The sequence below is a fragment of the Rhinolophus sinicus genome, linkage group LG05, assembly GCF_036562045.2.
Source record: "Rhinolophus sinicus isolate RSC01 linkage group LG05, ASM3656204v1, whole genome shotgun sequence".
Taxonomy (NCBI): Eukaryota; Metazoa; Chordata; class Mammalia; order Chiroptera; family Rhinolophidae; genus Rhinolophus; species Rhinolophus sinicus.
The window spans coordinates 93,972,235-93,989,114 of NC_133755.1; the positions used below are offsets into that span (position 1 = coordinate 93,972,235).

The following is a 16,880-nucleotide window of genomic DNA, read 5'->3' on the forward strand; positions in this document are numbered from 1 at the left end:
ATGTATGACACAACTGGCTTCTGCTAGTTACTAGGAAGATTAAAAAATTTGTTTCATTTTTTAAAGTGATATTTTGACAGTTGGTAGTTGAATAGTTAATATGCACAATAATGAAGTTATAATTATGCAGAGATTTAGAAAATGAGCAGAATGTGTTGACTGGAAAAATGAAGGTGATTCCACAGAATACGAAAAGAATGAGAGAAAGCATAGCATTTTCAGGAAGTGGCTCGAGGCACCTTGGAAGAGTTTTGAGAAACTAAGCTAGAAGGGTAGCTTGGTACAGATGTTCTCAATTCTAGTGGCATTAGAATTACCTGGGTGTCTAACATAATATGCTGATGCCTAGGATCCTCTTTAGGATTTTTTGTAGGCTCGGACTCAGGTATTAGTACCGTGTTTCCCTGAAAATAAGACCTAGCCAGACCATCAGCTCTAATGCGTGTTTTGGAGCAAAAATCAGTATAAGACCCGGTCTTATTTTAATATAAGACTGGGTATAATGTAATGTAATGTAATAGTATAGTATAATATAATATAAATACCTGGTCTTATATGACATAATATAAGACCAAGTCATATTAATTTTTGCTACAAAAGATGCATTAGAGCTGATGGTCTGGCTAGGTCTTATTTTGGGGGAAACACGATATTTATAAAGCTCTCCACATGGTTCTAATCTGAAGACAAAATTGAGAACCATTTGTGTAGTTTAGGAAAGACCTTTTGATGGTATGGGATGGAGGGTGCATTTACTGTTTGTTTATATATTGTCCTGCTCCAAAAATTATTTACAGTAGTGATAAGGGTTTCAGAATTTATAGTATGGAAATAAAGTGTATGCGTTTCATATAAATGTGTGTATGTCATATACAACACATCAACTTGTATGAGTGCTTCCTATTGCAAAAACAAAATCCAACCTACAGTATTTTCTTCTCAAAAGGAGACTCTTGATTACATTAGCCTTAGCCTAGCCTTCCAGGTTTTGGGTGATCTGGGCCATGTTGACTTTTCTAATATATCTTATACTTCATTTTCCTTGTTCACTGTATAGTACGGTCTTCTACTATGTGATCTTCATAGAATACCCATTTTTGTTCTTCTCACAGTTACATGGTATAGTACCCTTTCCGTGGACTCCTGTCTTTTTCTTGCCCTCAGAATTTTTTCATGGCTAATTCCTTATTATTTTTCAGGGTCCAGTTAAAATGTCCAGCTTAATGTTACCTTCTTGACACTAGTCTTCTTTTTTCACTGTCTAAAAGTAGGTAACGTCACATTCTTGTATGTCACATATAAGTTTAGATATTTCTTTTATATTGTCTCTTTTTCCCCACACATCACTAAACTTCATGAGGATAAAACTGTGGAGGGGTGGTGGTGTCTGAGTCTTATTTGACATTGGTTCTGTAGTTTCTTGAACAGTAGGTGTATAGGGCATAGGGGACACTCAGTACAATATTTATGTAATTTAAACACTGACATGACGTGTTCAGATATGTTTTTCTGAAACTTTGTCCTCATGCTCTTCAGACAGAGGTAGTGGTTGTACAAATAAAAGGGAAGTTGGGATGTTTCAAGAGTAAAGAACAGAATATTCAAACTGACTTAAACAATAGGGACTATGTTACTGGAAGTCCAGAAGTAGGAGTTATATGCCAGCCACCCCCCACCTCTATAATTTCATTATGGACCTGGATTATATCTCTCTCTCTCCATTCTGCCATCTTTAGTGTCTACTTTGTCTTCAGATTGGTTCCCTTTGTGGTCACAAGAATGCTGACAGTGGCAGTCAGGGCAGCATGATTTCTTGTCCGCTTGATGGGAAAGAGAGGAAAACCTCTCCACAACCTTGGAATGTAAGTCCTTTTCAGTTTTTTGGACCAACTTTGGACACATGTTCACCTACAGACCAATTAGTCTCTTGTGCTCTTCCTGGCTTGGTGTAATCATAGGAAGGTAGGATGGATTTGAGAGTATTAACTACATTATCTGTGAAAGATGCTGAGATACATTTAGGGTCTGACATAAAAAAGGTGGTTTAGTTTTCACACTAGGACATCTTGTTGACTAATTGGATCCCAACGTTTGTGAGGATGGGGAAATGAGATAAGTATGAAATAGAGACAGTTTCTGGGGAAAAATATGCATAAGTTAAGCTTTTGACATGGAATTTGATAAGAATGTAGGAAATATAGGATGAACCTTTGCTAAGAGTTTGTATTAAGCATTTATTTGGAAAGTGCTATTTGGAAAGTTAGCTGTTAGACTTACGGATATGAGTCAGGTTGTCGAAGAAGATTGCTGAGTGAGAATGGGAAGAGAACTTTGTACAGAGTCTTAGAATGTGTACACATAAAAAGTTATTAGCTGGACTGGAACTCTTGAAGACTGATAGGGAGTAGTCATAAAGGCAGGCAGAGAACGATCAGAAGGTGGGATCATAGAAGCCAAGGCAGTAGGTAAAAGTTGAGCAAAAGAGTCTTTTGGCAGTGACAAATGAGGACCGAGTCTCCTGCTGGTGTAACTATATTAATAGCTGGCAAAGTAGACAATAATAAAGCAGGAAGCATTATTTAAGAGAGACATTTAATTAAAGCCATGCGATTTATAACCAAGTTGCCATTGTAGTATAGAAAGGATGAAATAAATAATGTTGATTGATATCCATATAAGAAATACATAAATCTTAACCTCTACCTCACGTTGTGTACACGTTTGCATCCAGAAATAGATTGTTAAGTGCTTGCCTTATGACCAAAGTTGCTCTGTAGAGTAGTGAGAAATGACATTCTTTTCAATGAATGATACTAAATGAAAACTTGAACCCTACCTTCTAAAATGCATAAAAGTCAGTTCCATGTGGATTGAGGCTCTACATTTTCTAAAAGATAATATCAGCAAGTATTTCTGTGTCCGTGGAGTAGGAACTGTAACAAGACACATAAGGTACCTACCGTAAGGCAAAAAAGATTGATTAGACTACATTAAGATTAGGAATATCCGTTACAGAGACACTACTAGGAGGATAAAAAGTTATACCACAGAGTAGGAAATGATATTTGCAACACAGATAAGTGGCAAATTATCGCTCATTTAGAATATATAAAGAATTCCACAAATTAAGAAAAAAACAGCCCAAAAATATAGTTAAGAATATTGGCACTTTAATCAAAGTATGGAAGTTATTCAATTTCATTGCTCAGCAAGGAAATATAATTTTAAACCAAAGTAAGATTCTCACCAAAATGGGTAAAATTAAAAAAAAATTAATACTAAATGGTAAGGGTACAGATCAGCAGAACTGCCATACACTGTTCGTAAGAATGTATGCTGTTGTATCTAATATGGAGAACTGAAGTTCAGTATATCCGTATATTGTTATTCAGCACGCTTGCTCCTAATTATATACCCAGCAGAAATGTGTGCTTCATATGTACACCAAAAGATTCAGGTAAGGAAGTTTTTCATAGCGTTATTTATCTTTGTCCCCAATTGGAAACAATGCAAATGTCCATTAGCAGTTGAATGCATAAATAAATTTAAGTATATTCATACCAGAATACTATATAGCAGCAAGTGAATGAATTAGTGTCACACAGCGACATGAATCATTGATTTCATTGATGTAAAGTTAAAATACGCAAAAGTAGTCTATGGTGTTAGAAGACACCTTTGGCTAGGAGCAGTGGGGTAGTAATTGGGAAGAGACATGAGGGGAACTTCAGTGTGGCAAATGATCAGTTCTTGGTCTGAGTGGTGGTCTGTCAGGTGTGTTCGTGAGATGATAACTTCTTAAGCTTTGTACTTATGCTTCTGAAAATATGTTATACTCCAGGTTACTTCAGTGAGATAAATATGGGTAGATTTCTTTTGTCTTAAAATTTACGGAGAATTGATTCAGTTAAGAATATGCTTGGTATTTTTTGGATAGTAGTGCGTTTTTCTGTACTAAATCTCTAAGTGACCTCTGATAACGAATGGAATATTTTATTTTTGAGTCAGAATTTATGCACTTGTAATCATTTCATTATTATATTTTTTATTCTTAGTCATGCAGCAGGGAACTAACCCTCATCTGAATTAATAAATAGATTAACTATGTACAGTGTTAGTAATATATTGCTATATTCTGTAGTGCATAAGATAGGACATATTTCAGTTAGTTTGCTATATATTTTTTAGCTGCCACATAATTTTAGTATAAATTTTTTTTTATACACTTAGGATAATTCTTGCTTCTTTCTCTAGCTTAAATTATCATAATATCTGTATCACATATCTCTTCCTTTGGGCATTCAGATAGCTAACAATAAGACTTTTTCCCTTAAATCTAAATTTTCTCATTTTTGGTGAATTTCTAGCTAAACTAAAATTCGACGTGAGGTTGGATATCCACATGAAAAACAATGATGTTGAACCTCTGTCTCATACTATATACACAAAATTTGACTGAAAATTGATTATTTACCTAAATATAAGAGGAATAAAACTAAAAGTCTTAGAAGAAAACATAGAGGGAAATCTTTATGACCTTGGGTTTGGCAGTGGATTCTTAAATAATGACACCAAAAGCACAGACAACAAAAGAAAAAATATTTAAATTGGACTGCATTAAAATTAAAAACTTTTGTGCATCAGAGGACATTATCAAGAAAGGGAAAAGACAAAACTACAGAATGGGAGAAAATAATTGCAAATCCATTATCCTGTATCTGGAATATATAAAGGGTCCCAAATCTGGAATATATAAAGAGCTATTACAACTCACCAGCAGGGACAACCCAATCAAAATGGGCAAAGGACTGAAATAGACATTTTTCTAAAGGAGATATACAAATGGCTAATAAGCACATGACATGATGTTCAACATCATTTGTCATTAAGGAAATGGAAATCAAACCACAGTGAGCTACCACTTCACATTCACTAGGATGGCTAAAATAAAAGTGGAAAATAAGTGTTGGAAAGGATGTGGAGAAACTGGACCTCTCATATATTGCTGATGGGAATATAAAATGTTTCAGCTGCTGGGAAAAACATTTTGGTAGTTCCTCAAAAAGTTAAATATAGAATTGCCATGTGATTCAGCCATTCCTCCTAGATTTCTACCCCCCAAAAGTTGAAAATAGGTATTCAAACGAACAGTTGTACAGAAATATTCGTAGCAGTATTGTTCGCAATAGCCAAAGGTGGAAACAACCCAGATGTCCTTCAACAGGTGAATGAATGGTTCATGGATATTATTCCGTGACAAAGAAGGAATAAAATAGTGGTACATGCTACATTGAAGATGAACCTCAAAAACATGGTGCTACATGACATCAGCCTGACAAAAAAGATCAAATACTGTATATGTATATGAAATACCCAGATTTTCCATGTATATGAAATATCCAGAATAGGTAAATCTGTAGAGATTGAAAGCAGGTTAGTGGTTGCCAGAGACTGAGTAGAGAGGGAATGGGGAGTAACTGATTTATAATAAGAGTGTTCTTTGGGGGTGGGGAATGAAGGGTTTTAGAGCTAGGTAGAAGTGGTGGTTGCAAAATATTGTGAATATACTAAATAGCACTGACTTGTTCACTTCAAAATGGTTAATTTTATGTTATGTAAGTTTTACCTCAATAAAAGTAAATAAAATCTAGTATTTAAATACATTGCCACCCTATACTAGTTATTTAATAAATCAACATACTATAATTGATCATGGTTATGCCAGGAATGATGAATCTTTTTTTTTGTTGTTACTTTGGATTTCCACGAATATGTGTTCTTTTATTTTAGAATAAGCTACGAAATTGATTTCAAGCTGTTACATATCTGTTAAAAGGAGTATATTCAGTTAATGAATTTCTATTTAAGTTATCCTTTAACATTTTCCTGATATTTTATATAAAACATCTTTTTAATATTTTGCAGAAATTTAAGTTTAGATGACCAGGGTTTTAATAGACTACAGTATATTTCAGATGATCCAAGGAAGCTATACATAAATGATAAAACTGAAACAATGGTATTTTGTATTTTCATTGTTAGATGAAATCTGATTTTGAATGAGTTGTTTACCCATGGCTTACAGTGTTTGTTCAAGATTCATAATCACCAGGTTTCTGCTTGGTGTGAAATCTCATGAAATTATTTGTGATCTTGTGATAGACATTGTTTTCAAAGACCAAGTAAATTTTGAAAATTACTCAGTATTGCTCTGAGGAGTTTCTTATTTTTACATCTATGCCTTACAACACATTTGCTTACTGCTGTATCACAAATATCTAATGTGTGTGCACATGTGTCAGTTTTAATACTTGGTCTTAGTACCTCAAAGATCAGGAACCAAGGAACCAAGTATGTCATCATGTATATGCGTAGTACCATGCCTATTGGTGATAAAATTGTTTTTATTAATATGGTATAAAATTGTTTTCAATGTTGTTTTTTTCCAGCATTTTTTTTTTTTGCATTTGAAAAATGAAGCAGGGTGAGGGGATGGAGTGTTGTGGGAGAAGAGAGGAGAAATGTTATTTTAGATAGTAGTCAGGGAAGGAAGGTTTCTGTGATGGGTGATGTCTCAGTAGTAATCTCAGTGAAATGAAGGATCATGCCCAGCCAAGCAGATGGTTAGGTAAGAGAGCTCCAGCCCAGCTCTACAGCCGTGCAAAGGTGTGAGGTCACAGTGTTCATGGGAAGTTTGAAATACAAAGAAGTTAGTAAGGAAGACAGTGGTAAGGTGATGCTGTAAGAGAGAGCCAGGCACAAAGTGACATGGGGATTTAAGGCCAAAGAATAACTTTGGACTGTCTCTGAATGTCATAGGAAATAATCTGAGTGCTTGAAGGGGACGTGTCATGATAAGAAATATACCTTAAAAGGCTCATTCTAGCCATTGCAAGGTGAACAGATTTGTAGTATGCGTCAGATTATGCAGGGCGTTACAGACCATGGTAAGACATATGGAATTTAATATAAACGTGATTAGAAGCCACTGGAGTCATACAGGCAAGGCATGAAATAATCTTTGTGATTTAAAAGGATCACTTCAGTTGCTGTATGGATTATAATTTCTTGAAAAATAGACCAATTAGGAGACCATCTTAGTGGCCCAAGTAAGAGAATTTAATGGTTTGAACAAGATAGTTGATAGAAGATGTATAAAAAGTGGTTGGCTTGGGATATTGTGAAAGTTGAGATAAAGGAATTTGATGGCAGACTGATGTGGAAGTCTCCCAGGCATGCAGATTATTTTTTTTTCTAGCATATTTTCTTATCTATTTCATAGAATTATTAAATGAAATCTTGTTAGTAAAATTCCTAATACAATGGTGAGAATTATAAATATAAGCCTATAATTTTCTCATCTTTAATCAACCCAGCCTCAGTTTCTCTTAACAATTGAATTTTTTCCTTTGTCATCGTGACATTTTGTAAATAATTATGTTAAAAGACGCTAAAATTTCTGCTCAATTTCACTCCATCTACTTCATTTTCAGAATGTGGTCTGGATTTAAGTCTAGATAATATTGTTCTTTGCTTAGAGTAAAATCATAAGTGGTTATAATTAAGTAGAATGCCACCCCTAAAAACAAAGATTGTTGGGGAGACATAGATTCACGCATTCTCTTTTTATCAGAATCTTATTAGTGATCCACCTTCCCACCAAAGTAAACTTCTTAAGATATTTAGGCTTATTGAATTATAACTTTAAAACAGGTAAAACTGTGCACACATTCACAAATAATGTCTCTCTTCTGTTGCACACTTTTCCAGCCTGACGTTAGCTTTAAGTAATAGAAAAACCTAAATAGTACTGATTGTTAATAACTTATTAAATATTTTTAAATAATCAGATGAAAAATCAGGGCTGGAACAGAAACCTTCTAAACCAGCTGCTCCACAAGTCCCACCCAAGAAGCCTACTCCACCCACCAAAGCTAATAATTTATTGAGATCTCCTGGAACAATGTTTCCAAAGCGACCTGAAAAGCCAGTTCCACCACCACCTCCCGTGGCCAGGTTAGTTTTACCTAGTTTTAAATTAGTGTATTAATTTACCTGCCTTTGACGTAAATGGCTCTATCAAAGTAATTTTTAAAGTATTTGTTTTCCTTTTTTTTTCTATAGACTTTAATAATTCTCTGTTATATGTTAATCTTATATTCACACTAGGTGAATATACTCATATTAAGTTGCTTTTACATTTCTGATTTTATTGTGATTAATCTTAGAGGTTAACGTTAATGAAAATTTTATAGAACGGAAAGAAAAATCCGCATTAATGTAGTAACAACTTTAGTGTCATTAAAGAACAATGTTAAAATAATGGTCATGTTTCACATACAAGTGATTTTTGCCTATGTTTGATTTTCTCATTTCAGGATTAATGGGGAAGTCTCTCCCATTTCATCAAAATTTGAAACTGAGCCAGTATCAAAACCAAAGCTAGATTCTGAACAGCTACCACTTAGACCAAAATCAGTAGACCTAGATTCATTTACAGTTAGGAGCTCTAAAGAAACAGGTAAGTTAACATGTAGAAAGGTGGAACGTTAAAAAAAGTTGCCAATATAGTTTTCAGAAACTATTTAAGAAATTTGTATATGCAGTTTGTTTGTGGGTAGATACAATGGAAATTAAAATTTGTTTAAAATTTGTGTAACAGCCAAAATGGAAAAATAAAACTGAAAGAAGATAAACGGGCAAAATATGATTCACATAAGTTTGTTACTAGTTAGAGGACTGAGAGGGATATTAAGAGATCATCTATTTATTATTCTGTCCCTTCATAATGAAATGACCTAAGTCAGGCAGATACGAATACATTTTAGTTTTAAAAGTTTAAAAATAAAGAGGTGATTTTTCAATACCAGCATTAGATTATATTTAAGAAGACTGTTTTTTTGCTCCACTTAATCTCAATATATTTTTGTTTCCAATTCAGGAAAAGAGACTTTTTTAGGCTTTTCATGACACACACAAACACACACACCCATCCCTACCTCAGCAGGCTTTACTTTCTTAGCTAAATGTTGTTCCTTAAGTTTTAGCACAGATTTTTCATCCCATTAATCGTCTTCATTTGTCACCCGGTCTTTTGTACCTCTTAATTATAAAATAGAAAACTTGAAACAGAAATCTTGATAAGTCTCACTGTTAAAAGCGGTACACTCGTTACTTTGTGGTTATTGTATAGTACTCTGAATTTGTTTTTAGTTTTTGTACTTTTTCTAAGCACTTTCTCATACATGATCTTATTTTATCTTTATAGTAACTGTAAGAGGCAGGTGCTCTTTTTCCCTATTTGCATTTGAACAAATTAAGCTATAGACACATCAGTGTCCAAGATCACATAAATCAGAAGAAAACTCTTTAAATCTTTTTAATATAAAGCGTTCTATGATATGATATTCTTTAAAAAGTTTAATGTCTTTAAACATGTATTTTTAGCTTCGTTGTTAGCATTTCATACATACAAACTTCAAGGTCAGTACACTTAGATTTTTTCCCACTATATTGGAAAATGTACTACTTACTACATTTCGAAAAATTTTAGGTGATTTTATTTTTCTTCCCTCATTTCAATTTGCCAGTACAAAAGCTGTAAACATGGCTTCCCTCAGTTTTTTAATTTGAATGTTTCTTAGATCTTTTCATCGTGTATTTGGATCCTGCCTACTCTGGATGAAGCTGTGTTCATTAATAATTTCTGGAAATTGAGATGTTGATTGTATTTTAGAGGCATTCACGCAAATATATTCAGTACGTTCTAGCTGATGAAAATTGTTATTATTTACTGTTAGTTAAATAAAAACAAAAAAATCCACTATATTTTTTAAAAATACCCTTTAATTTCTATTGAGGTTAGTATTAAAAATATAATTCTATCAGTTCTTACTGTTTTCTATTTGATTTAAAATATAGCTAGAAATGTTTTCAAAAGTAATAGTTGGAGAAAAAATGTGCAGCTTTAACTCTGGAAATCAAAAGTTCATTGGTATTATCTTTAATTTCCACAATTTTCTGCAGTGTTCATCAGAAGTCTCAAATTTTGATAAGTCTCTTTGGGAGCTGAAGGAGTACTATTTAGAGCCTGTGTTTTCTTCTATTACTTTGTATCATTCTTGAATATTTGCTTTATTCAGTTGTCTCAAGGTCATGGAAATTACAAAAAAAATTAAGTAAATTAAAACAAATTTTCACTTTTCCCAAAACTTTTTCTATATACAATCACCAATAAGTTTTGTTTCCTTTGCTACATTTCAATTAGAAATTACATGTAACAGTGGCAAACCATTGGTGGTTGAAAAGTTCTATTTTTTTTCTTTGTTTTTGGTCCCAATTCTTATATCCATAGTTATTATTTTCTCTTCATTAAAAAACAAAGAGGCTTTGTGGAACATGGTTTGAAATTTTGTAATTTGTTTTTTTCATCAAATAAATAAGGGAATAATGCTGAGACATATATATGGTCAAAAAACCAGCAGGTAACTTGCAAGCTGCTGTTCTTTATACCTTCTGCTATCAGGCTGTCTTTGGTGGTAGTGCATTTATATACTGTAAAGTTCAGAAAATAACAAGTTTTGGAAATTTAGTTCATATTAAGTAGCAAATAATTATTGAGCAAGTGTTTTATCCACAGTACTGTTTTAGTCAACAAGTAGTGTGCTAACAAAAGGCATAGCTGCTGATAGAAAATAGCTTATGTCTCAAACCTCAACTCAGAGGCTATTCCTTATTTCCTTTTTTTTTATTAGAATATCATATATTCTTAGTTCTTGTATCATAAAAGTGTTTCACCTCTTCTTTGAGATGTTGACAGAAACTGTTATGCATCAATACAGCCTCAAGTTTTACATCAGGTTGAGGCATAATTTATATTTTTGGTTCAGTTTGAGGTTTTACATGTTTAAGCAGCATGTGAAACTAGCCCTTTAACATAAGTTTCAGAAAGTTTAAAATGAAAATCTCAGAGTTTCATTATTACATAAAATAATAATTTGAGGTGAAATATTACAGTAGTAACACTGAGCTTGGTCTTAAAAAATGTGGGTTGTAACTTATTAGCTGATTGATCATTGGCATGCTTCTTCTCTTAAACTGTTTTCTTGCTTAACAGTTGAATGACCCAGTGAATCTGTGATACAAATTAAATATCTATTAGCATACTTGACATGGAAGTTATTATAAAATGTTATTTCCCTTCTGCTCCCCCTTCTCCATTGTCAATCCATCTCATTCGATTTCTGTTCCTATCTATAAAGGATGTAAATTCCTGATTCTACTCTCAGATATGATTTTCCTGTATTGAAAGCCTCATATAAACATATATATGTGTAAATATATATATATATACACACATATATATATATACACACACACACACACAGACTTAACTTTTGTACGTACAAGGAAAACATTCCTAGAACAATCAGTTTGGTTTTCTTTTTCCATTTGAAAAGTTCCTCCATGTATATCCTCATATATGATATAAGATAGTACTACAAATTACAGAACTCTTAGAACCATGTTTTAATTTTTTTCCAAACACTTCATCAAAAATTGGTTAGAATAATCTCATTGGAACTACTGGTTAATGATAAAATTTACATAGTCTAAACTTAAATAAAAAAGTTAATTTTTCAGGAAGTAAAATTGGTTTACAATTAGTTTTAAAATACAAGATAGAAAATTTAGTGTGAACATAGCTATTACATTGAGAAAGCACAGATGATGAAGGATTTTATCCTTTTTGATTGTTTTTCTGTGGTAAATTCTTGGGTTAAAAGGAAATTTTAGAGATACATTATTTGATCCAAAAGCCTTTATTGTTAATTAAATAGGGAAACATTCTTTTTCTTCAGTTCTATTTGATAGATTATCTATTTTCATTTGAAGTACTTTACCAATATTTATTCATTTATTTCTTCCAGAAAGAATTTATGGTGGGATTTTTCTAATAAGATTGCCTACCTGTTGAATGGTAGACATGATTCAAAGAGAGCCTGTATCTAAACTAGGTTACAAAAACAAAATGCTATACCCCAAAATGTAGAATTTGCTGGGAAGTAAGAGCAGAGATTAAAATTTTATTTTCTAGTAATTATTTCCTTGATAATGTAATTCTAGATAGTATATAAGACATTACTGAATTTTCATTTATATATATATATATGTGATTTTAAGTGTTGTACTGGGTTGCATTTTTATAGTGAAATATTTAGAAAGAATATTTGGTATATTCGTATTTTTCTTTTATTAAATCATAGAATTAAAATTGTCTCTTTCATTGTAATTACTGTCATACGCTGAAGACTAAAACTTGACTAAAAGGTTGGTTTAATTTTAGTTATAACTATATTAATGAGTTAATACATTGATTTATTACTCTAATTTTGGTACTAAAACATCTTTTTGGAAGCTGTCTTGCTGTTCAGTGAGTAATAAAAGAGGCTTCGTTCTAGTTTAATGTATATTGAAATTAATACTCATAGTTTTTTCTTTTGAAAGACAAGAATAAATCTAAAATTTAATACACATCTTATGCAAATTTAGATAATTTGCAATAGGTATATGCTAAACATTGAAATGGTTCTATTCATTCTACAACTGTTCCTTTTTCTTGCTTTGTAAAATAATTTTTTTGGTTTAGTCTTTTTTCTAGACATTTCCTATCCTTGACTTTTCTTTCCAGATTTTGTTTCCTAGCCTGTTTGCCATGTTTCCCTTCTTACGTGTCAGGAAATTATCCTACCTTTCTCCATTTTGGTAAGATGACAATTTATAAAAGAAATCAAAATAGTATATTCAGTATAAATAGGTGGTGCACATTGATTTTTCTTTGTAATTTTACTAAAAGTTTATGTGTTTGTCTGTGTATTCTAACCCTTTGGTTTTCCATTTTAAAATAAAATGAAATTTATGTTGGAAATATTTTCCTGATTAGTTAGTTGAAGATACTCTTTTGAGAAAAGTTTTTTGTTTGATAACCATAAAAGTCAGTTTATTTTCTCCCAAAATTTGATATTTCATTTTGATTTTTAAAAATTCCTTGTCTTCTTAGGCAGTTTTTAGAAATGTAAAATGGCTGACAATGTGGCAATGTGATTGCAAGAGTTAAATGGTTGTCATGCCTTTTATGCCATGTGTACAGTATAAATCCATTGTTATCACTCTTAGGTAAATTTAAAAGTATTCAAATATATCATGAGTTAAAATGTGCACTCTTTTATTTTACTAATGTAATGGCTTAAATGGAGGACCTGAGAGAGTTTTAGAATAGTAAAATTATTTGTCTTGTTGTAGCCCAAAATTGGACACATGAAAGGCCTTTTTACATGAGCATGATATATAATTTTGTAAATCTACCTTTTATTTACCCTTTGAATTTTATTTATCTTCATCCCTTCTGTGTTTTTCTGTTTATTTCTTTTTCTTTCTGCAAGTTGCTTAAATATGCATTTGAAAATAATCTCCACAGGCCAAAATGATTAGATTGTACTTTTCAAGCTTTTCGTATTTTTGGTTTTTTTGTAGGTTGTCAATGCACATTTATCAGTGTGAAAAGCAATTTTTAACCCTCCAACCTTCAATACATTTTTAACATCTTTTTACATATTGATTGTTTTCTTTATGAAATTTACAAATAAAACGAGATATTTAATTTCCTTGATAATGCCATTATAGAGTATCATGTAAGACATTGAATTTTCATTTATATATGTATGAGATTTTAAGTGTTGTACTGAGTTGCATTTTTATAGTGAAATATTTAGAAAGAATATTTGGTGTATTTTTCTTTCATTAAACCCGTAGTATAATGCATTTTCCATTAAAACCACTGTTTCTTACGGTTTGTTATATTTTATAATTAGTTATAGACAATTATTGAATGACTAAAGACAGTAATTAAACTGAGCACATTAGATTGCCTGTTGTGATGTATTTATTAACTCAGTGGTCAGATCTAAGGTAGAACACACAAAGTAATCTCAGAATGTGAAGATGGAGAATGAAGAGGTCAAGAAATATTAACGTTGTTACAAAATGCATATTGTCAAACAGTGATACCTCTTCCTCTGCCTTTGCTCTTTGTGTCCTCCATCCCTTGACAAAAATGATCTCAATGAATTACTTTGAATATGAAAATTGATAATAAGCTTTGAGGGCAGTAATGATAAGAATCTTTAGATTCTTTCAAGAAATAAATCAGTGAGGTGGGACATCTAAATATTTGACAGAAAACATTACAAACATCCAGGCAATGGTAATGTGAAGAATGAGTCCATACCTGGAAGACAAGGCCAAAGATATCTGCTGCCATATTGAGTATCTTGACTGTGATTTATATGCCTAGTTTGGAATCTGGGCTGAAGGAAGATAATATTGACAGTGGAAGTGTCTAGAGTTACACTTAGGGTTCTTATATCATTTATAGCTATCTGGGCTTCAAAATTAAAGAACAGCTCCTTTTGCAAGGTTTTCTGGATCATCTAGGAAAAGGGAAGGTATTACATACTATTATTTCAGAGATACGAATTGCCCAGGTTTGTCTTTAAACCCATTATTGGATTAAAGGTCTGCCCTTGATGATGGGGTAACAAGTAGATAATCTACATAGCATTTTCCCTTGATATGCAATTTGTCTTAGATTTATAACTATCTTTGATTCCTAAATAAGATAATGTTTAAACAGAAGTGCAGTGAACTATAAATAGTTTGAGTCCCAGCACAATACAGTATGTACGTACATACATACATATATAAAGACACATTAAATTATACTTTCACCTTACATTGAGAAATGCAGTGGGAAAGCAGCAGGGTCCCAGATATAGATGATTCCTTAAAATTTGAGTATTAGTTTAAATACTCAAGTTTAAAACACATTTTATATGTTAATTTCCTGATATGTTGTAATTATGAGTTGAAGAAGTAAATTGTTTTTTATAAGCAAGAGCTTAAGGTGACAGCTTTTTTATACTACAGCTAATGGTACAGATTTATATCTTTCAAGAAGAACTTTTTGCTGAGGTCTAAGTCTATTAAACATGAACTGTATAATATTAATGAAGTCTTATGCTATAAAATCTATCAGGTAAAGAGGAAGTTTGTTTTTAAGGGTGAGTGTTGTTTTCCAAATGCATATGAAAAGCACAGGTCAACTTGTGAGTCCTAGTGGTACTCTTATTAATTTATAGTTTATTAAAAATCCAGAAACATTCTTACCTTTTAAAATGTAAAGTTACTTCTTAGTAGATATGTTTAATTTTATTCTCCAGATCTTGTAAATTTTGATGACATAGCTTCCTCAGAAAACTTGCTACATCTCACTGCAAATCGACCGAAGATGCCTGGAAGACGGTTGCCTGGCCGCTTCAATGGTGGACATTCTGTGAGTTATTGTTGTAAAGTAGGGAATTCAGCAAATCTGGCCTCATTCTGAAGTTAAGAGTAAGGGAGGATTTATAGCTCCACTAGTTTAAAAATCAGGACAATAGCTGTTACACTCAGGTGGCAAATGGTTGTATTATAGAATCATGCTCATTTCAGCAGAGGTTGGCATGGAAGGTTGCAGAATCAGAAATAAAGAGTTATCCTCAGACCATAACCACAGAGCACAGGGTCAAAAGGGGACAGGGTACTTGTGTAATGTACCCGTCCAACAACAATAATTAGAATTTAGTGGTACATACTCATGTTAGGAGGAATGAGAACATTTTTCACCCTGAAGTAGTGTTTTTTGTAGTAGTAGTTCTGGTATTTAAATATGTAACTTCTTTTTATGCTTTATGTACACTTGCCCATGATATTGGTAGTACATTAATGTTAATATATTTCGCTCTTAAGCACTATGGTGCTTGTAAATTAAGTAGAGAAAATTTTTATTGCTAAGAGGCAAGCTGGTTTTTCTCTCAAGATACACAAGTGTATTATTTAGTGTGAGACTATGTAACATCTTGTTAGTAATAATGGAATATTGGAACAGTAGCTGCTGCTGAAAACAATGCTAAAAGTTATTATCCAAGTACTCACTAACTTTTCCTTCTTTGGTGTTTTCTGTTTGTTGATTTTTCAAAATAACATTTAGCCAACTCAAAGCCCAGAAAAAATCTTAAAGTCACCAAAAGAAGAAGATAGTGCCAACGTAAAGCCATATGAATTTAAAAAGGATTCCTGCTCCTCTCCAAAGGTGAGGTGTACGTTGTGTTCTAAGATTTGCACAGTAAGATTCTTTGTGAACATAAAAACTGTGGAATTTAAAGTGTCCTTTAAGAATTATTTCTTCTGCCAAGAAATAAAATAATTCCTCATAAAAAATTGAGTTTACAGTAAAGGTAAGTCACACTATTCTCTGTAGATCGCTTTTTAGAAGAGCGTACATTATTTTAAATGAATAATATAGATGTTACATAGTTCATATTTTTTAAGGCATAGATCAGTTTCATGTTCCCATTAAACCATACGCTCATTAGGTCAGAAGCCATCACTTGTTACTTCTTACCTACGTTGATGCTTGGCACCATAATAAGCACTGGAATGAATGGCAGAATACAGGGATTCTTCCGTCTCGTATATGTGTTAAGACTCTTCTAAACTCTTGTCATTTTTATTTAAGGTAGTATTATCGCTACTGGCACTCACAGTTAAGAATGTCATGTTCCTCCTCGAATTCATTCCGTGGCATTTGGCTGCTATTGAAGTTGATCAGATAGACTTAATCTGAGTCTCAGCTATTAGCAGTCTGTGGAAATTTACTTGTTATTTTAGTGAAATAGTAAAAGGGTATCAGACCATGTATTCATTTTAATGCCTCTTCCAAGCACTTTCTAAATTTTTCATAATTTCTTTTAAGTGAAGCTCTTTGGATATTCTAAATAATA

At 32.4% G+C, this 16,880-nt stretch overlaps 1 protein-coding gene across 2 annotated transcripts in view; it reads left to right on the forward strand.

Annotated features, from left to right (window-relative positions):
- CD2AP (CD2 associated protein) overlaps nt 1-16,880 on the forward strand; it is a 110,889-nt gene that overhangs the window by 81,928 nt on the left and 12,081 nt on the right. For both annotated transcript variants that reach the window (XM_074333049.1, XM_074333050.1), the window contains 4 exons: nt 7,851-8,016; nt 8,379-8,521; nt 15,279-15,391; nt 16,088-16,189. In XM_074333049.1, the coding sequence (XP_074189150.1) occupies nt 7,851-8,016; nt 8,379-8,521; nt 15,279-15,391; nt 16,088-16,189 (524 nt within the window). The remainder of the gene's footprint in view (nt 1-7,850; nt 8,017-8,378; nt 8,522-15,278; nt 15,392-16,087; nt 16,190-16,880) is intronic.